The sequence below is a fragment of the Capsicum annuum genome, chromosome 3 (assembly GCF_002878395.1).
Source record: "Capsicum annuum cultivar UCD-10X-F1 chromosome 3, UCD10Xv1.1, whole genome shotgun sequence".
Taxonomy (NCBI): Eukaryota; Viridiplantae; Streptophyta; class Magnoliopsida; order Solanales; family Solanaceae; genus Capsicum; species Capsicum annuum.
This window is the reverse complement of record NC_061113.1, coordinates 28,368,810-28,390,829: the sequence shown is the minus strand read 5'-3', so window position 1 is coordinate 28,390,829 and position 22,020 is coordinate 28,368,810. Positions and strand designations below refer to the sequence as shown.

General features: G+C 33.1%; 1 protein-coding gene and 1 long non-coding RNA gene across 2 annotated transcripts; one reads left to right on the top strand and one right to left on the bottom strand.

Annotated features, from left to right (window-relative positions):
• Positions 1-13,972: 13,972 nt before the first annotated feature.
• On the top strand, positions 13,973-16,905 carry LOC107866416. The gene is made up of 2 exons (XR_001672929.2): positions 13,973-16,394; positions 16,562-16,905. It is a non-coding gene; the product is annotated as an uncharacterized LOC107866416 (long non-coding RNA).
• Positions 16,906-20,284: 3,379 nt separating this feature from the next.
• On the bottom strand, positions 20,285-21,334 carry LOC107865492. The gene is made up of 2 exons (XM_016711746.1): positions 20,644-21,334; positions 20,285-20,526 (listed from the first exon to the last, which is right to left on the bottom strand). Exons 1-2 carry the CDS (start codon positions 21,332-21,334, stop codon positions 20,285-20,287), a joined length of 933 nt encoding a protein of 310 aa, XP_016567232.1.
• Positions 21,335-22,020: the final 686 nt, after the last annotated feature.

The window sequence follows — 22,020 nt, the reverse complement described above, 5'->3', positions numbered from 1 at the left end:
AGGTATTGTATTAAAGACTTGTCTTCAATTTTAATTAAATTAATTTAGTTATTATTAATAATTTCTTAATTTGAATAAACAAATGACTAACCTGTTATAAACATTTGTTGCAATAGATGTCTAACTTGTTGCAATAAATAGATAATCTGTTGGAAAATAATTAAAATACCAGGGAACTCAAATATTTTTAGGAGAACACAAATGTTTGTCCCATTGTCGTAGAGACGTCTTTAATTTTAGCTAAATCAATTTAGTTAATACTAATAATTGCTTATTTTGAACCAACAGATGACTAACATGTTGCATCAGATGATTCATCTATTGGAAATTATCAAACAGATAGAAAATCTGTAGTAACAGATGGGTCAACTATTAGAAATCAATTAAAATACTAGGGAACTTAAACGTTTTTAGGAGAACTCAAACGTTTGTCCGTTTGATCCTTTTGTATTTGATGCATGGTATATTATTTTTGTCTTCTTTACCTGTTTCATGAAATTTTTCATGTGTTATACTTATTCGTTGTGCCCCTGTTGAAATTTTTGAAAAATTTTTTAGGTCAAATTTTGTTCGTATATCACTTGGACATTACTTCATAGCTTATTTTGTAAGTAAAATTATGATTTTTGCTGAATTTCTTATTTGGTGTATCTACTACTGCTACAATGGATAAAACCTTCAACATGAATCCAGCATATGAGTCATCTATTGCAACAAGTGAGTAATCTGTTGTAATATATGACTAATCTGTTGCAACAGATGACCCATATGTTGGATTCATGTTACAACACTATAAAACGAATTCAACAAATGAGTAATCTGTTGCAACAGATTAGTCATATATATTGCAACAGATTACTCATTTGTTGCAACAAATTAGTCAAATATGTTGCAACAGATTACTCATCTGTTGCAACAAATTAGTCATATATGTTGCAACAGATTAGTCATATATGTTGTAATAAATTACTCATTTATTGCAATAAATTAGTCATATATGTTGCAACAGATTAGCCATATATGTTGCAATATATTACTAATCTGCACAATAGATTAGTCATATATGTTGCAACAGATTACTAATCTGTGCAACATATTAGTCATATATGTTGCAACAGATTACTAATCTATTGCACAAATTAGTCATATATGTTGCAACAGATTACTCATCTATTGGATTCACGTTACATGTTTTATCCATTGTTAAAAAACAGCAGTAGCAGATACATTCAGATGAGAAATTCAACTAAAAAATAACAAACATTAAAAAAATAACAAAAAATATAAAAAAAAATAACAATCACCAACAAATCAAGTTTCTCATTTTCGTCATAACTTAAAAGCTCTAATTTTTTACTTGTGAAAATCGAAAAAAAACGATGAAGAACTCGAAGTTGTTGTTGCCAGAGAATGTTATCACGTCGACTGACGGTTGAAAGTAAAAAGGAACGGGCAAGAATTCAAAACTATTTGTTGCCAGAGGTTGAAGTTGCACAAGATTGAAGGAAGAAATTTGAAAAGTTGTTGGTTGGGAGAAGTTAGAGAGAAAAACTATCGAGAGAAAGAGAGAAGAAAGATTGATTTGTAGAGAGAGGGAATTTTTTTGGGTGTGGGTTAATTTGTATTTTTGAAAAGATTAAAAAGTTTGAAAAATATTAATCAAGTCCATAATTAACCTAATTAAATTTTTTAATTATGTTTGACCCTTTAAGTTGGTCAATGTCACCAATCCTTCATTCAAGACTTAAAAGACACCTTTCCTTCAATTTTCTCAGGTAACTTTCTCTCGATACTTTTCTTTATTCTAATTACCGAAAAATAACATGGAGTAAAGGTAACTTTCTCTCGTTTGTTCACTAGATATTTGTTACTTTCTCCATTTCAAAAAGAATATTTTTTTTATATTTAACACGAAGTTTAAAGAAATAAAGAAAATAATTAAATCTCCCAGTCTTAAATTAAAGTAGTGTGAAATGTGTTATTTTTGGAATATAAAATCTGTATTTAATAATATGGAATTCAACACTAAAGAGTCGTTTGGTTGGGAAACAAGTTATACTGGGATTAGTTATGCTGGAATTAATTGTACTGAAATTAGTTATTCTGATATTATTTTTTAGTGGTTGTTTGGTTTGTGGTACTAAAATAATATACATTACATTCTTTTTAAGAATTGATAGTTTGTTTACAAAAATACTTTTCATCTTATTTAGCTTAATTATTTTCCTTCATATTAAACTATACAAAAAAAATTGAAAAGTTACTATTTTTTTTTAACTTTAGTAGTTTCTTTTTCCTAAAAATACATGTTAAGAAATTTATATTAATATTTCTTAAACGTGTATGGAGCTTTAATATTTCATGTTAAATAACTTATTTTGTCCTAAATTCTATAAAATGTTGATAATCTCATTTTTTTTGTCAAAAAAAATTTATCATTAAAAAATGTGAAAAATAATTACTCTCATTTTTCATTATTTAGTATTGTATTTGGGAGTTAAATTGAACTTTTTTAAAAAGATTAAATTTTCAACATTTTTAGCTATATATAAAAAATAAATTTTTATTTAATAATTAAGTATGTAATAAGTTCGAAAGAAAATGTCAAGATATTAATTACTTGTCCATGATAAATTTGTTAGGAAAAATGGAAATCTAAAGTATGATTAATAAATATTTCTACATAATAGAAAAACAATAAACCCTGGCATTAATTTTGAATTTGATTGTATAAATAGTTTTTATGGTATCACTATTATTTTTACAAGACTCATCACTTTTGTATCATTTAATAAGCTCATATAATTGTTCAAATTTATCAAACTGAATGAAAATTTGTAGAGTAATTAAAATTTAAAATAGGGATAAAATGATAAAAAAAATTGATGCGAGAACTACTAAAATCTCACTTTCTCTCTTATATAGCAGTAAAGTAATATATATATATATATATATATATATATATATATATATATATATATATATATTTGGGGGTAATTTTGTTATTTTATAGTTTATCCCAAGGATAAATTGTGTTGGGATTGTTATACCACCATATGTGTGGGATAACTTATCCCGGTACTATTTATTAGTCCTGAGATAAGTTATCCAGAATATTGACAACCAAACGATGCATAAATTTTTTTTATCCCGGTACTATTATTTTATCCCTGAATTATATGCTTTAATACCTCATACCAAACGACCCCTAAGTTTAAGAACTACAAAGAAGTAATTCCAACAACTTCAAACACAAGTTCAAACAAACTATCAAAATAAGGTTTCTACTATTTTCTGAAAAAGAAAAAGTAAAATCAAACTCAAAAGAAAATAAGATGAAGATAGAATTGATAGAATCAAGTTAACCAAATTCACGGTGTATCCTTAAGAAATTTATTTTCCCCAAGTACTGAGGCTAATGGAATCTTTCTTCCCATGATAAAATGATTCACTTCAGAAAATAACGGTACCTCAAAATTTCTGAACTTCGAACTCACTCAATGATTTGATAATCACACGAGAGTTTTTAGAAGAACAAGAATAATATGTTTTTCAACTCAAAATTTATACCTTTACCTAAGAAAAAATTCAGGTATTTATATCCAAAAGGTGTTGCTTCAGAAAGGAAGTAATGGTTCACGAAAAGAGACAACTTTCTGAAACAGTACGTGACCTACACTGGTTCTATGTTGGTCCTACGCTTGTAGGCCGTGTTTGAAAATTTCCAGTGAGTTCTGCACTGGACCTGTGTCCATAGGTTGCCAGGTGCGCGCGCAGGTCGCATTTATGCCCCAACCAGTGTCTCTTGCCTTAAAGGGCCGCGTCCCTTCAAGGAGTGTTGTGACTGTGTTCGCACTGTGTCCGAAGTGCATTTGCAAATGGAGAGGGAATTTTCTATTGAATTTTGGATTAAAAATTCACTTGGTTTCAACTTTCAAATAAATTTTGTCCAAAAAATTCATCTCTCGATCGATTATTTGACAAATTCAAATTCAAATCCAAATACAAAGCTGAAGCCGAGCTGAGCGACGACGACGACGGCACGAGGCATCTCTTATTCTCTCGATTGATCATTTGACAAATCCGAAGCAAAAATCGAAGCTGAGCAAGCGACGCCGACAATGGCGCGAGACATCTCTTGTTCTTGCCTCACTATCACATGAAGGAATGTTTCTCAATATAAGCATAAGAAAGTTCCTTTCTCCCACCAATGTGGAGAACTTTGCTTCCTTAAAGTGCAAAAGTCACTTTGCTTTCCCTCCATTTGTTCCCGTCATTTTTCATTCAACTATTCATTTAGAATCCAACAAAATGTACTAAAATGTCATTTAATTTGTGATTTCAAACATACCACATGGAAAATTGAAATTAAAGTATTGTAGAAAAAAGATATTATTATTTTTTAAACAAATTAAAAAAGAAAGTAGGTCATTCTTTTTATTTAGAGTACTACATTTTAATATCCAGTTTGCCGCTTTGTGTTTAAAAGTTAGAACTTCTTACAATGAAAAATTGAATTATTTCTCATAATTTAGGCATATTTTTATAGATCTATCTTTAAAAAATTGAATTACCAAATCTAATCACTCGTATCCATCAAGGTTGACTCAACAGGAAAGCTAGCAAAATGTTTGTTTTAGACCCCTTAAATTTTGAGGCTCCAAAATTAATCATGCATTTTATAATTTTGTTTCACTTAATACAATATTGAAGATTATTAAAGATAAACAGTACAATACCTAAATAAAAGAGAAAGAAGGAAGAACTATCTATATATTTTATGAAGAAATATTTTAGAATTTTAAATTCGAATTAGAATAGAATCTTGAGGATACATTTGTGTGTTGAAATGTATGATTTAATCTCGAGTGGATTTTAAACAAAAAACATATAAAGCTATTAAATTCAACACATTTTAACCAAAAACATTATAACTGATCTAATATGAGACTCGTAATAATATATATATATATATATATATATATATATATATATATTCAGATAACTAGGTTGTATATTAATTATCAAGTGAAACAGTAACATATCCATAACAGTTTTAACATAAATATGTTATCTATAAAGAAACTCAAAGTTTACCAATTCTATACTTAATTAAACTTAAAATATAATTGTTCCAGCCTAGTTGAAGACCGAAAGTAGCTTTCACGTTACAAAAATAAGCTATCTTCTTTTGCCAAAGATTCTGCTGGCCTACTCTTCTCTTCAAACAAGCTTTCCAACTATAGTACATGTAGAAATTTAGCGTAGACCATGCTAAAGAGTTGTGCTTGTATAGATTTTTCCTTGTACTTCTTGATCACCCAATCCTCATATTCCTCACCCAATCCTCATATTCCTCCCATGTAGTAGCATAAAAAAGGTTTACCTCTATCCATCGTAATAATCTTTGCCACAAATCCCTCGAGTATTCACAATAAACAAACAAGTGAGTTCCTATTTCCCGATTACCTATAAATAACTGGCAGAATTTATCCACAGCTAATCCCCATTTGAGTAGTTGATCACTTGTTAGTAATCTATTTTGAATCTACAACCACAATAGAAGTTCGCCTTTTGTCTAGCTTCATTTTGCAGCATCAAACAACACCCTAGTTCCTTCACCAAGAAAATATAAATATATCTTTCAGATTGTTACCTTATGTTGCTGCTCCATTAAATGTATTTGCATCAGTATTTCTCTGACAATAATGACAATAATGACCTTTATACCATCCAAGATGCTTGCTGTTGAATAGGAGCTATAGAAAACTGATCAAATTTAATGAAAAAGCTATGAACCAGCGTATCCAAAGCTTGTCACTTTTGTGAGCTAAGTGCCAACAGTTTTGGCTAGTGTAGCCTCGTTACAAATACAGATGTTGTTGATAAGGCTGAGGCCCCCAACTGAGTAAGGCACATACACTTTATCCCAAAAGATGAGCTTTTTGCGTAATAATACTTACCACTAACCATACATAGCTTCGACAGTAGGCTTCAATAAGTTTCAGGACTTTAGAGTAGAGAGGAAACAATTGGGACCAATAAGCTTGTATGCCAAACAAGGCTGATTGTACTAGCTTCACCCTCTTGGCATAAGATAGCTTTTTAGAATTCCATGAGGCTATCCGAGCAGTAATCTTGTGTATTAAATGACTCCATTACAAGATACTCAATTTCTTCATGGATAAAAGAATGCCTAGATGTTTGAAGGGCAATTCTCTAAGTCTGAACCCAAACTTCTGTAACAAAAATGTCCTTTCCTGTCCAGTCATGCCACCAACATAAAATCTATTTTTCTCTATGTTTGATGTGAGCCTCGAAGCTTGAGAAAATCTTTGAAAACATCAAAACAATGCTAAAACAGAGGCTTAGTCTCCTCTTACAAATAGAAGTAGATCATTGACAAGGCACAAATGTGTAATCCCCAATCTTGCACATTTAGGATATAATCTGAAGTGATGGTCCTCTTTAAGCTCAGACAGACTTCGACTAAGAAATTTCATAGCAATAGCAAATAAAAATGGAGATATAGGGTCACCCTATCTCAATCCCTTAGCAACATTAAAAGAAGTAGGCTCGCCATTTATCAAAATAGAGTAATTAATACTGCATACATATTACATTATCCATTTCACAGATCTCTTGGAAAAACATAAAGCCTTCATAACTTGCTTTAAATAAAGTCATTCCCTAGAATCATAGGCTTTATCAAGGTCTATTTTGAGCATGTACCTCGGAGAGATGTGTTTTCTATGGTAGGCCTTCACCAACTCATTTGCCAAGATGATATTATCTGCTGTCTTTTTTCCAGGGATAAATTTGGACTGAGCTTCACTAATTACTGATGCAATTACCTTATGTAGCCCGGAGGCTAACACCTCTGCAATGATCTTGTACAAAATTGAGCAACAAGTAATTGGTCTATGCTCTTTTATGTTTGTTGGATTGGGATTCTGAGGCACAAGAGTAAGAAGGGTGCAATTTACAGCTTTATAAAGCTTACCACGATCAAAGAATTCTCTTACAGCCTTCACCACGTCATACTAAATAATAGACCATGCTCTTTTGAAGAAATAGGCATTGTATCCATCTATTCGAGAAGCTTTATCATCACCAATAGATTCTAAGGCATCAACTGTCTCACTGTCTGTCACTTCTCTACTCAACTCTATCCCTTAGGCATGTGTTGAGGTTGAACCTTGTTTCATTATGCTTAAGCTGATTGCAGGTATAGTGTAGAGGCAGTTGTTCCCATTAGAGACTTATAGAACCCCATGACCTCTGAATATCATTAGCAAAGGTTACTTTCTGACCAGTGAGGGAAGTTAATTCCACTGATTTCTTCTTATAGGTCCTTTCTTTAAGCACAATAATGAAGTACTTGTTGTTAGCATTTCCCAATTTTAACCACTAAGCTCTTGACTTCTGTCTTAAAATGTTTTCTTCTATTAACTTCCACTTCTCAAGATCTTCTAGGTATATTTTCTCCCTCCTTAGATGATCATCTGTACTTTGCCTAGTGATAAGCTCTTGGGTGAGTAATAGTTCTAGTCTGATCTGATCAATCTTCAGAGAGATATTTTAAAATTCTGTGAAGTTGAGTTTCTTTAGTTCCACCTTTAAATTTTTGAGTTTTCTCCAGACACATGCCATTCTACCACCTAGTGACTGTGAGGACCAAACTTTCTCCATTAATTGTTGAAATTCTGCATGATCATCCCAAACATTAAAATATCGAAAAAAGCCTTTATGCTATGTTGATAGTCAGTAATTGTCACCAACATAGTATCCATGATAAATAATATATGGAAGTCCATATGTAGTAGTGACACGACCCCATTTCATGATCCGTTCCATATTTCCAAATAACCTATCGATTCGACTATAAATTCTATCACTGCCAAGTTATTTATTTGACCAAGAATAGTATTCTCACTTACTTGGATATTTTGGACACAGTAAAAAAAAATCCTTCACTTTTATTACAGTAATAGGTGCCCGACATTTTTAATCCACAAGATAAAGTACAACATTAAAGTCCCCTTCCAAGATTCAAACTTGATAAGTTCTTGGATTGAACTCCTATAGTTTTCTCCATAAGCTTTTCCTAGTCTCCAAATAGTTATAGCCATAGATTAGTGTTACAAAGAACACAAAATCACCTGCTATATCATTCACCTGTCAATGGAATAGTTGATTAGTAGAACTAATATGTTGCACTATATATTATTTTGGGTCCCAACAAATTTAAATTCTTGCACTTATAGCTTGTGAATAGTTAGTGATACAACTCCAACCTGGGCATACATTAGTTATTACCTTTGCTGCATTGTGCTGCTTAACTCAGGTCTCCACTAGTCCTATAAAATTTATTTGATTACGCCTAAGATAGTGCTTGAGTTCCTTTTGTTTATACACTTCATTCAACCCCCTAATGTTCCATGTAATCCAAGTCATCAAATGGAAGTAGAAGTTCCCCCTTTTATAGAAGAAGGGGAATTTTTTGCTCTGGTTCCTCAATGTGTACCCTTTAGGGATAACTTTGCAGGTGCCGAGTTAAGTGGAGAGAAATTGAACAAACTGAGTTTTGGACTCATTAGCACCTCTTGTCTACTAGTGTTCTGATCCTGATGAGGAAGTTCAACTAGGTGAGGAGAGCAAGAAGTTAGCGTAGATACTTCTGCATTACTAGTGTGACTCTTTGAGGTGAAGTAACAGGTTGAGTAGGCTTGCATAACTCCACCATTTTTCCAGTTACGTGTCATTCTTGAGTAATCCTCTGGACATTGGTCTAGGCTGAATTGGTGGTCTCTTAGAAGCTTGATTTCGAGGAGGACAACAATGTCCAACTACCTAGAAAGAAGTACAAATTTTGGTTTCCAATCATACACTACTGATTTTTGAAATTTCTTACCATTTGTCTCTAAAATCGTAACTTCATCAGGTAGCTCTTTCATTAAATTAACCTCTATTATCATTCTCGCATAGGAAATTCTAATTTGATTGGCCATACATTCATTCTTATACATCTACATCCCAATCACACTAGCCATCCTGCTGATGTAACGCCCCGAGAATACCTCCTAGACGTCATACGGTGTCTGAGACTACGAATAGTCATAAGCTGACCCCTGATATCTAATTGGCACTGAACTCATAGGAAGGTAGGCTACAATATACAGCAACCAAAAGAATTTTTTTTTTTAAAATCTCCTTTTTTATATCTTTCAACTTAGAAATCTTAATAAGATTTTCCTTTAACTGAAATAAACCTAGTCTAATAAGCCTCTAATCTGATAACTGAAGAATCACTGGGACAGACCCCAGCTGACCCAAAAAGGAAATAAAATAACTAAGCAACATCCATGAAGCCTGAAACTCTACTAAGATTGGTCCTCGGACTATAAGGACTCATCAAGTATCCAAATATAGGAGATGATGCCCGCGATCAATCGTGCTGCTGAAAACGATCACCAGAACTTATATTATAAGACAATGTAGCACATAGACATATATGTGGGTCAGTACTTCTGGAATGTACCGAGTATATAGGGGTGAATGCATAAGTAAAACAGAAACTGAATATACTTTCAAGTCGTGCATGTTAAGTGCAAAAGGACTCACCTTGGACATAAATAAAACTAAAAGTTGAAAGATAAGAATAATAAAGCATAGTGAATAAGCTTAGTGAGTTATTACAATTGGTTTCTAAGATTCTTACTTTTAATTTTTCTTGTGGGAGATTCTTATAACTGACATAAATCATGTGAGCTATCATGGAGTCCAACATCTTACCCATGTTGGGGAGAGCTGTCCTACCCTTTCCATTGGAATAGAACCTTAACTTAAGTGATCACTAATCTTCATCCATATTGGGAAAAAAAGGGAGGAGACACTCTCTAACAAGGCCCCTAAACCTACGGTGGCACGTAGTTTCTGGAGAATAAGATGTGCTACTTCCTTGCTTAGCATACGGTATTCCGTGCTTGCTTATCATATTGGTATTCCTTGATCCAGTGGCCCGTATTTCCACAACCATAGCAACCCCCTTTTCCCATCAAGCACTCACCAGGATGGGTCCTACCACACTATGCACAAGTCTGATAAGTAGGCCTCCCGACCGCACTACCCTGAGATCTTGAATTTAAAGCTCTGCCCTACTGCTCTTGCTTAGTCCTGGGTGCAACGATACTGGCTGAGGATGGTGCAGGCACTGATGAGTAACCCTAGAGCTGTGAACAACCTTCTCCTCCCAACCTCTGTTGATTGTACTCAAATTGACCAGTCCTATCCCTTTTGTTTCTCCTCTCTCGTTCCTTCAACTTCTCCACCTTAATTTGTTGAGCATGAGTCATCAACGATCAATATCCATATATTCGATCAGCATGGCAGTCCTACACTCCTTGACCACCAAATTAGACACTCCAGTGACAAACTTACTCATATGAGCTCTGGAGTTAGGCAACAACTCTGGAGCACACTTAGCTAACTAAGTGAAATTAAGGCAGTACTCCTTCACTGACATAGAGCCCTACCCAAGGTTCATAAACTCCTTCACCTTGGCCTCCCTCATGTCACGAGGAAAAAACCAATCCAGAAAGGCACTTTAAAATACCTGCCAACTCATAGGCACCGCATCCTCACCCCTACCATCCTTCTATATAGTAACCCAATTATAAGCAAAATCTTTCAATCGATAAGACACCAACTCCACACTTTTCTTTTCAGCAACATGTATAATTTGTGTAATCTTTTTCACCTCATCAATGAAGAACTAGGATCCCCATTCACCTTTGACCCGAAGAATTTAGGTGGGTTCATTCTCATAAAGTCCCAAATTATGGCTGCAGCTAAGTTACCATTCTGCTGAAGTGGGACTGTTGCTGGTTAGTGTCCCTGAACATTTGCATTCACAGCTTGAGCTAACACTTGGAACGAAACCCTAAACTCAACATATGAAATATTTTCATTTAGAGGGTCTGCAGGTGGTGGTGGGGCTGGATGATCCCTGTTCCTGCATGCGTAAGCTCTAAGAGTAGGCATTCTTTGTCACGCTAAGGCACTAATTAGAAAAAATAAAGATAACCTCAAAGCACGATAGAGATCATAAAAGAAGGTATAGTTCCTAATACGTCCCGTAGTCTCTTGCTCATAGGTGTTGTGCGCTTTACACTCATGATCAAGACTCTAGGTAACGCGACTTGTCAGACTTTGGCTCTTTAAAATCTTAGTCTCTAATACCAAGTTTGTAACACCCCGAGAATACCCCCCTGGACGTCACTCGATGCCTGAGACTACAAATAATCCCAAGCTAACCCCTGACATCTAATCGACATTGAACTCATAGGAAGGTAGGCTACAATATACATAGCTGAAAGAACAAAGTTGGAAATCTCCTTTTTTATATCTTACAACTTAGAAATCTTAATAAAATCCTTTTAACTGAAATAAACCTCGTCTGACAAGCCTCTAATCTGATAACTGAAGAATCACTGGGATAGACCCCAGCTGACCCAACAAGGAAATAAAATAACTAAGCAAATCTATGAAGTCTGAAACTCCACTAAGCTTGGTCCTCGGACTATGAGGACTCACCATGTATCCGGATGTAGGAGATGATTCCCACAATCAATCGTGTTACTAGAAACAAGCACCAGATCCTACATTATAAGATAATATAGCACATAGACACATATATGGGTCAGTACTTTTGGAATGTACCGAGTATATGGGGGTGAATGCATCAGTACTTCTGGAATGTACCGAGTATATGGGGGTGAATGCATAAGTAAAATAAAAACTGAATATAATGTCAAATCGTGCAAGATAAATGTAAAAGGACTCACTTTGGCCATTAATAAAACTGAAAGAAAGATCATAAAACATGAATAATAAAGCATAATGAATAAGCTTAGTGAGTCATTACATTTAGTTTCTAAAATCTCTACTTTTTTTTTCTTGTGGGAGATTCTTATAACCAACATAAACCATGTGAACTGTCATGGAGTCCAACATCTCACCCACATTGGGGAGAGCTGTCCTACCCTTGCCATTGGAATAGAACCTTAACTTAAGTGATCACTAATATTCATCCATATTGGGGAAAAAGGGAGGGGACACTCTCTGGTGAGAACCCTAAACCTACGGTGGCACGTAGTTTCTGGAGAATAAGATGCGCTAACCCACATTTCCCTTTCAGTCTAAATACTACCTCCAAAACATATACTTGTATGCTCATACTTATGAAATCCACCTTAAAATAGCATATGGGTTTGTAAATTGAAAATCGACTATCCTCCTTTTACTTAAATCATACTCATGAGGTGAAGTTGTGGATTTCAAATCTTAGATATGATCATAAGATCAAAACTAGACTTTAATCAAGTTGTAGTACTTATAAATTGAACTTATAAGCTTAAACTTATTGTAACTCAACAACTTGTATTCAAATCTTGAAATTCATGCATTCTTTTATAGAAATTTATAGCAAAATATTATGCTCAATACTCAAATTGGAATCTTTCATCAATTCATCAAAATTCATGTCAAAATAATGAAAATCATATCATAATAGCAATCATGCAAGTCAAAACATGAATAAAGGTAAATTCTTTTGCACTTTAAACTTTACATCACATAATAATATCATAATTTTAAGAATATAAAAACTGGGTATGAACCCTAATTGAAAACACATAAATTCAACTTTAAAATCAAAGCTTTTGGGCACAAGGATGAAAGAGTATCCTTGTTCAAACCCCCATACCTGGATTTTCTTGACTTTTTTTGAAGGAAACTTGGACTTGGGGAGTTGAGAGGTGAATTTGTGGAAGAAACCCTAGCCTTGTTGTTCTTGAAAGTAAGAGAAGAAGGGACATCGTTAACTGATTGAGAATAGGGAAAAATAATGCCTCTTTTACGTTTCAAGTCGTTGGTTGGAAGTTTAAAGAGGAGAAAATACCAAAAGGCCCCTTAACAGAACATATAGAGACTTGGTCACCAGTCGTCATGGGTCACCTTACGACTCGTGATGTCTGGCTACGAGTCATCCTAGTGACTTGTAGTCTTGTCAGTAACAGAAAGGGTACACATTGGTGTAACTGGGAGTCGTACCCTATGAATCGTAGTCAGTTACTACGACTCGTAACCACCAACCGTAGTCTGATCAGGAACTTAGGGATCCTATATTGTTGACACTATGAATCACACTATACGACTGGTAATCCCTCGTAATGACTCATAGGATCAAGTCATCATGTGACCAGAAACATTTGGTTTTCCCCCACTGAGCTGACTACGACTGGACTATACAACTCATATAGTCTCATTACGACTCATTCAATATGAGTCGTAACTAAGATAGAACCTTAACCATCCTACACTGTCTTAACTACAATTGAGCCTTACGACTCGTAATGAGTCTTCACGACTTGTTGAGTAAGTAGTAGGCTCAACAGTAAACTTAAGGGCACAGGGTATTAAAGCTAAAAGAGTCCCTATCCCAACATGACATAGGAAGCTTTGGGTACTGGTAGGGGTGTTCACGGTTTGGTTAAAAACCAAATCGAACTGCGATTCAAATCAAACCGATTAAAAAAAACCGACGTTTGGTTTGATTTTAAAATTGTAAAACCGATACTATTTGGTTTGGTTATGATTTTACCTAAAAAAAATCGTGAAAATAACCGAACCGAATCGATAAATTATACATATATATTAATTATTTATATATTATTTATAAATAAAGTATACACATGTTATAAATTTAATTTTAATCTGAATTTTACTAAGTTTTTAAAAAATATTTAAGCTCAACTAACTTTAAGCCCAATTGTTTAAAGCTCTAAGTCTTAACCCAAGCCCAATTGTCCAACTATTACCTATTGGCTACTGACTGGAGTGGCTACTGTATAATATATATAATTTATAAGTACTATTTGCTAACCCTACTTTATTTTCTTTTCAGCAAAAACTTTTCACAAAGCTGCGCTACTTTCTGTTCTTGAAGAATACCCAACAACTTCTTCTATTCTTAAAAATTCTTTTACGCGTATTTTTTTTTTTCAAATTTTTATCTCATAAGTAGAAAGTGAATATAAAGATTGAAGCTTGATAAGTGAAAGCTGGCAATGCAAGATTATTAATATTTTGAAAGGTAATTTTTGGTGTTTTTATTTTTTTTATTTTAGCTATCTTAAATAATTTTAATTTTATACAAGAATTTAAAAGTGAGCATGACATGAAAATTATTTTTTTTTACTTATTTTTTTCTATCTGAATTTCAAATGAAAAGGGCAATAGATGATGTTGAAGATTTGGAGGCTCAACCTCAAGTAGAAGAAACTCTAACTGCACTAGCACCTTATGCAACTCAAGAACATGGCAGTGTTTCAAATATTATTTCAATACCCAATCCTCTAAAAAAATAGAAAAGAACAACTTCGTTTCTTCGAAATTTCAGCCTCGACGGTAACGGTAGAAAAACATCAGAAGTTTGAAATCATTATTTAGAGATTACTAATTTAGTAAGTGAATTAAGGTCAAAATGTAAGTATTGCCTTAAAGACTTTTCTTGCGCTAGTAAACATGGAACTTCTAATCTTTGGGGTCATTTACAATCTAAGTGTTCGAAATATCCTTTCAAGTCCATTGATAGAAAGCAAACAACTCTCAAACCAATTAAAGGAGGGGGGCAGGAAGGTTTTGAGAAGCTTGTTTATAATGTTGATGAAGTTATGAGAGCTATTGCTGAGTTTGTTATAATTGATGAACAACCTTTTAGAGTCATTGAGGGTGAAGGCTTTAAGAGACTAATGTCGCTTATTTTGTCTAATTATGAATTGCCTTTTCGAATTACTATTGCTCGACAATGTTTAAGAATTTATCAAGAAGTGAAACAAAAGCTTAAAAGATTTATTAATGGGCAGTGTGTTTGTATTACTAGTGATACGTGGTCTTTACTTCAAAATTTTACGTATATGGTAATCACTGCCTATTGGATTGACGATCACTGGAAGTTGCAAATATTTTTTTTCAAACTCCAGATCACAAGGGTGAGACCATTGCGTAAGCTGTTGAATCTTGTTTGTTAGATTGGGAAATTGAAAATCTATTTAAAGTTACACTTGAAAATGCCTCGGCTAATGATGCAGCAATCACATACTTGAAAGTAAAAATTAGTGATTGAAAAGGAATTATCATAGGAAATAATTTTCAACATGTTCGGTGCAATGCTCACATCCTAAACTTGATTGTAAAAGAAGGATTGAGTGACCAAAATCAGTCCATTTCTCGGGTAAGAAATGTTGTGAAATATGTTAAATCTTCTTGTGTTAAAGCTGCTTCTTTCAAGTCATATTTTGAGAAGGTTAAACTTGACACTAATGGACTTTTGAGTTTAGATGTTGAGATAAGGTGGAACTCTATATATTTAATATTAAATAATGCTGTAAAATTTGAAAAGGCATTTTCAAGAATGAATATTGATGATCATAAGTACTTTAAATACTGTCTTGACTCAAAAGGAAAGATAGAACATCCTTCTTCGAAAGATTGGAAGGATGTGAATATCTTTCTCAAGTTTTTGGAGATTTTATATCAAACCACATTGAAGTTTTTCAGTACTTTGCAAGTTACTTCAAATACTTTCTTTCATGAACTTTTTAATCTCCAGAGCATAATTGTCAACTATTTAAAATGTGATGATTCTATTTTAATTGATATGGCTAAGAAGATGAAAGTCAAGTTTGATAGATAATGGGGTGATTTTAGTGATATGAATATGTTGTTGTTTGTTGCCGTTGTGTTGGATCCTCGCTACAAAATAAAGTATGTTGAGTTTCTTTTTAAGAAATATTATAATTCTATGGAGGGATGTGCTAAGTCTGATAAAGTACGAGATACTTTAACTAGCTTGTATGCTAATTACAAGAGTTCTATTTCTGAAACTTCTTGTGAAAGTATTGGAGATTAAATTAGTGTGATTAGTGGATTTGATGCAATGAATAGTTCTAATATGTGGCAATCACAATGGGAGAAATATCTTGAAAAAGAGAATGATGTTGATGATAAATCTGATCTTGACAAGTATTTGAAGGATGGTGTGGAAACAACTAAGAATTTTAATATTTTGACTTGGTGGAAAGCTTCATCCGAAAAATATCCAACTGTTTCTCAAATTGCAAGAGATTTGCTTCCTATTCCTACATCTACTATTGCTTTAGAATAAGTTTTTAGCACCGGTGGTCGAATTCTTGATTGTTATCAAAGTTCTTTATCACCAAAGACTGCTGAAGCTCTTATTTGTGGTCAACAATGGTTATGTTCAACATCTAAAGAGTGCAAGATTGAAGATCTTTTAGATGAAATTCAAAAGCTTGAAACAATTGAAAAAGGTACTAATAACTACAACTTACTGATTCATTCTTTTTTTTTTTTTTAAATTTGACACCATAATAAAAATCTTTACTTATCTTCTCCTTCTCTCTTTTTTTTTCTAAAAAAATTTAGATCATATTCATGTTCATAGACATTTAATGTGTAATATGATAATTTTTTCCAGAATATTCGGACTTTACTTTGAGCATTGATTAGTTTGGAGATCAAGATAAAGAATATGCTGGAAGTTGGCTGGTCTTTTTGCTGAAATTTAATTGTTGTTTTATACTTAAAGTGGCTGGGATTTGGATGGTGTGTTTGCTGGAATCCAGTTGCTATTTTTGGTGAAAAGTGGCTTCAACTTGAGTGTTGTTTTTGTTAGATTTTTATTGATGTTTTCGCTGGAAATGCAACTATTGTAGTGTTGTTTTTGTTGAAATTTTGGTTAATGTTTTCGCTGGAAATTCAACTATTGTAATGTCTTTCTTTCAATGGTTTAAATAGATTTTAGTTGATGTTTTTGGTTGATGATTTTGGCTGAAAATTCAGCTGTTGTAGTTCTGTTTTTTGGCTAAAAATTCAGTTGTTATAGTGCTAAAAATTTATGTTCATGTAAGTTAACTGCATGTGCATTGATGGTATGCAAATCAACTTTACTTCACATAAATTCTATGTTGCTTTGTGGCATAACCAAATGTTTGAATTGTGAGGTGTCAATAACTGAAAAAATCAAACCAAACCGAACTAAACCGACGGCTATTTTTTTGTTTGGTTTGATTGGTTTTAGAAATTTAAAAACCGACTAAGTTGGTTTGGTTATGGTTTTAACCAATAACCGACTAAGTTGATTTGGTTATGGTTTTAACCAATAGCCAACTAAGTTGGTTTGGTTATGGTTTTAATCAATAACCGACCCAAACCAACCCATGAACATCTCTAGGAACTGGGGATCTCCGTTGGAAATTCAACATTAAAATCAAAATCCTTAGATCAAGTCTTAAGGACAACAGGTCTGTTATTAAGCTTATATGGACCAACATAAATTACCTCATTCATATCTTTTTGCTCTGAAATCGGATAACATAGTACACATCTTTATGATAATAGAGTAGTGGTGCAACAACATTAGCCTAATAGTACTTTATGTATCATTGAAGTGTATTATAGATAGGGGTATGTCGAATGAAATAAGCTATTAACGCGCATTCCCATTTCGTAGCCTCCTTATCCACCTTCTACTTTTCCAACTGAACCACAGCTTGCCCTGCAATTAATTGAAGAGGAATAAAATTCAATGAAATACCACGGGAAGCTACCCTATTCTTTACAAATAAACTTAACCAAGGAGCTGGTTGAGCATCGACAAGGTCCTCGAGAGATTGTTCAGACAAGTCTTCGGGTTCCAATGGTTCATTAATCATTTCCCTATCTCTCCAGATCTAGAAGATTCTGCTTCATTTTGATCTGGTGTCAATTTAAGGTTTATTATAGAAGCACTTCCATCTAATTGAGTAACAATTGGGGGCGAGGGTGTTAGATTCGGATTTTTTGCAACTTCCCTTTGCCCAATCGACGATTCCTCTTTATCCATAATTTGTTTCCCTTTGTTTCCGATAACGCACCCCTGCTGAGATTGTGTTTTCGCATTGGTACCTTAAGTATGTTCTCGAACTAAGGTTATCAGAGTATGAATTGGGATCGTACTAGGTCTACCTCGTCCTCTTCCAAGACTACGTCCCCTTCCTCTAGCCATGACAATTATCACCAGTGCATGTTAGACTAATATGCGCTGAATTTATGTTAGTTTATATGGTGATTTAAGCATAACATAATTTATGCTACTATAATTTTAATTAACGTAGGAAAAAGTTTAGAATTCTAAACCTTTATGGTGATTGGCGAATTGTGTCCAAATTTAAATTTCATGTGAACTTCTGTCCATAAATCTTTAAAATTGTTGTAAGTAAATATTCTGAAATATACTAAAACGAAGGGGGGGGGGGGGGAAGAGAGAGACCTATAGATATAAGAGAAGATTTTTTATTTTCTTTTACTTTGGTGTGTCTTTACAATGTAGAATGAAATGCCTTTTTCGAGGATTTTTATCTTTGAAATCGATTGGTCTACCGCATTTTAAGTGTGGTTTAGACTCATTTGCATTACTCAATTATCCCATTGGACATCAACTCGAATAGGAGCATTAGCAGCTGGAATGTGAGATTTTATAACTCTTGAAAGGTCAGTGAATGCATCTGGCAGTTGATTTGCAATGTTTTGCAAATGAATTATCCTTTGAAATTCTAGTTCACATTTATTTGTACGAGGATCTAAATGAGATAATGATAATGCATTCCAGTCTATTTCCTTTTTCAACTGCTTATTCCCCCCTAATATTGGATATATTGTTTCATCAAAATGACAATCAGTAAATTTTGCCATAAATAAATCTCCAATCATACAACAACAACAACAAACTCAGTGTATTCCCACCAACATATATTCCCAATCTTCTTTGAGGATCCATTTTTATGCATTGTGGTGGAGCAATTGAAACATATACCACACATCCAAAAACTCTTAGATGAGAAATATTTGGCTCTTGACCAAAAATTAATTGTAATGAGGAGACTTTATGATAACTTATGGGCCTTATCCGCACAAGAACTGTTGCATGCAAAATAGCATAACCTCATATTGAAATGAAAAGTTTTGTTCTCTTAAACATTGGTCTAGCGATTAATTGGATGTGTTGAATCAATGATTCTGCTAGACCATTTTGAGTATGAACATGGGCAATCGGATATTCAACTGTTATTCCAGTTGATATACAATAATCATTAAAAGTCTGGGATGTAAATTCACCCGCATTATCAAGACGAATTGTCTTTATTGTATGATCTAGAAACTATGCTCTTAACTTTATTATTTGAGCAAGTAATCTCGCAAATGCCAAATTACGAGTTGATAATAAACACACATGTGACCATCTTGTAGATGCATCTATTAAAATCATATAATACTTAAATGGTCCACATGGAGGGTGAATATGCTCACATATATCACCCTATATACGTTCCAGAAATGCAAGGGATTCAATTTCCACTTTCATTATTGATGGCCTAGTAATTAATTGTCCTTGAGAACATGCAACACAAGAGAATTCTTTAAATTGAAGAATCTTCTGGTTCTTTAATGAGTGTCCATATGAATTCTCAATTATTTTGCTCATCATATTAGAATCGGGATGGCCCAACCAGTCATGCCAAATAATAAAACTATTTGAATCAGTAAACTTCTGATTTACTATGGCATGTGTTTCAACAGTGCTAATACCTGTGTAGTATAAGCTGGAAGAAAGAGCAGGTAATTTTTTAAGTATATATTTATTACCCAACATTATTGTAGTAATATAAAGATATTCAATCTTTTCATCATTTGTAGTCTCAATATGATAGCCATTTTGGCAAATGTCTTTGAAATTAAATAAGTTTCTTTGAGACTTACTACAATATAATTCTTCATCAATCATCAAATTTGTTCCTCTGGGAAGTAATAAGTTAGTTTTTTCGGAGCCTTCAATTAATCTTGTACTACCACATATAGTATTAATATTGGCTTCTTTCATCACCAAATAAGAGAAATATTTCTTATCTTTTAGAATAGTATGTGTGGTAGCACTATCTATAGGAAATATATCATCATAACTTATTTTGGATCCAATTGATGATTGAGGAATTTCCATATTTTTTTTAAAAAAAAGCATACTATAAGAAATTTTAAAAACTAACATAAGAAATGTAGAAATTAGAAATACATGGTACTTTAATAAAACAGAAAAACATAATTGTAAACAAAAGAAAATTATAACTTTCTTTATAATTTATTCTCAACTAAGGTGATCAATTCTTCAATCAATATCCTCATAGAAATTTTCAGCTTTCAAATGGGTAATATCTGAGAGGCCCTTAAAATCATCATCTTTGTAAGCAAGATTTGCCTCAATATTATTATATGTATTTGATGGAGCTGCTTCATCATCATCACCTCGAAAGGTCAAGTGTGCTTCCGCATCATTTTCTTTTCTTTTAAGGGAAGCTTGGTAAAGTTTGACAAAATGATCAGGCATACGACAAACACGTGTCCAATGACCTTTCATACCACATCGGTGACAAATATTAACTTTACCCTTTGAAGGATTATTTTGAGAACCTTTATTATTCTCTTGTTTATTTCCACCATTATGACGATAATTATTTTATCCTATACCACTTTCTCGTCCACGTCCACGATAATGGCCTCGACCACGACCAAGATAATAATTTTGCCTTATTTCAGGCTGATCATGCGCTGCTACAACATTTGCTTTAAGGAATGAAGCAGATACAGTGGGACGAGCTTCATGATTTTTCATTAACAAAGTATTATTCTGCTTTGCCACAAGTAGGCATGTAATCAATTCAGAATATTTCTTAAATCCCTTTTCACGATATTGTTGTTGTAGAAATACATTAGAAGCATGAAAAGTGGAAAAAGTTTTCTCTAGTAAGTCCTCATAAGTGATTGTTTCTCCACATAATCTTAATATTGAACTTAATTTATGAACAACAGAATTATACTCCACTACGATTTTAAAATCTTGAAACCGAAGGTGTATCCAGTCATATTTAGCTTTCGGTAATACCGTCAATTTTAGGTGGTGATATCGGTCCTTCAAGTTGATCCATAATTCGAGTGGATATTTTACAGTTAAATATTCAGTTTTTAATCCTTCGTGGAGGTGATGACGAAGAAAAATCATAGCTTTCATCTTATATTGACTAGATGCGTCATTTTCTTGTTTAATAGTATCCCCAAGACCTTTAGCGTCAAGGTGAATTTCAGCATCAAGGACCCATGATAAATAATTCTTTTCGGTAATATCCAGTGCCACAAACTCAAGTTTCGATAAATTTGACATAGTGAAACTATCATAAAAAGATTAATAAGTTAGATATAATGATATTTTAAAAATAAGATAACCATCTCAAATAAATTTGAATAGAATTATATATTGTTAATAGATTATTATCAAAAGTTTGTTTTCTTTAGCAATTTGTATTTTTTTTTGTGTGTGTAGAATTTGAAAACAAATAGTTACATAATAAATACGTACTTTATAAGGGATCTTGTGCTGATAACGTGTTGTAAATAAATATTCTGAAATATACTAAAAAGGAAGGGGAGAGAAGAGAGACCTATAGATATAAGAGAAGATTTTATTTTCTTCTACTTTGGTGTGTCTTTACAACGTTGAATGGAATGCCTTTTATAGGCAATAGTATGTGAAAAAGGTGTACTATGTGAAAATACATTCACAAACTTTACATCCTACAATCGTATGTTTAGCTACAATATTGTAGTTGTGAACATCCACCAAATACATTATTTACAATAAAAATTACAATTATATCCAATATTGAATTGTTCCTTTAAAGATAAAGTCGTTCAAAATTTTAATATGAAGGATTAGTGACTTTTGATATCTTAGCATTGCGTGGTAAAATGGTTAATATGTAAGTAGTTTAAAAATCACATTCAGACTCTGCATGTTTTTCGTTTACCAAGAGAATGAATGCTTTTTAATAATAGTGATAATTTAAGTAG

Bases quoted from the DNA above. Each gene is read 5' to 3' on its own strand.
- LOC107865492 (XM_016711746.1), bottom strand. From the start codon at position 21,334: ATGTCAAATTTATCGAAACTTGAGTTTGTGGCACTGGATATTACCGAA. The intron at 20,527-20,643 runs GTATAGGATAAA...GTGGTATGAAAG, and splicing joins TGGACGTGGACGAGAAAGTG to GTCATTGGACACGTGTTTGT.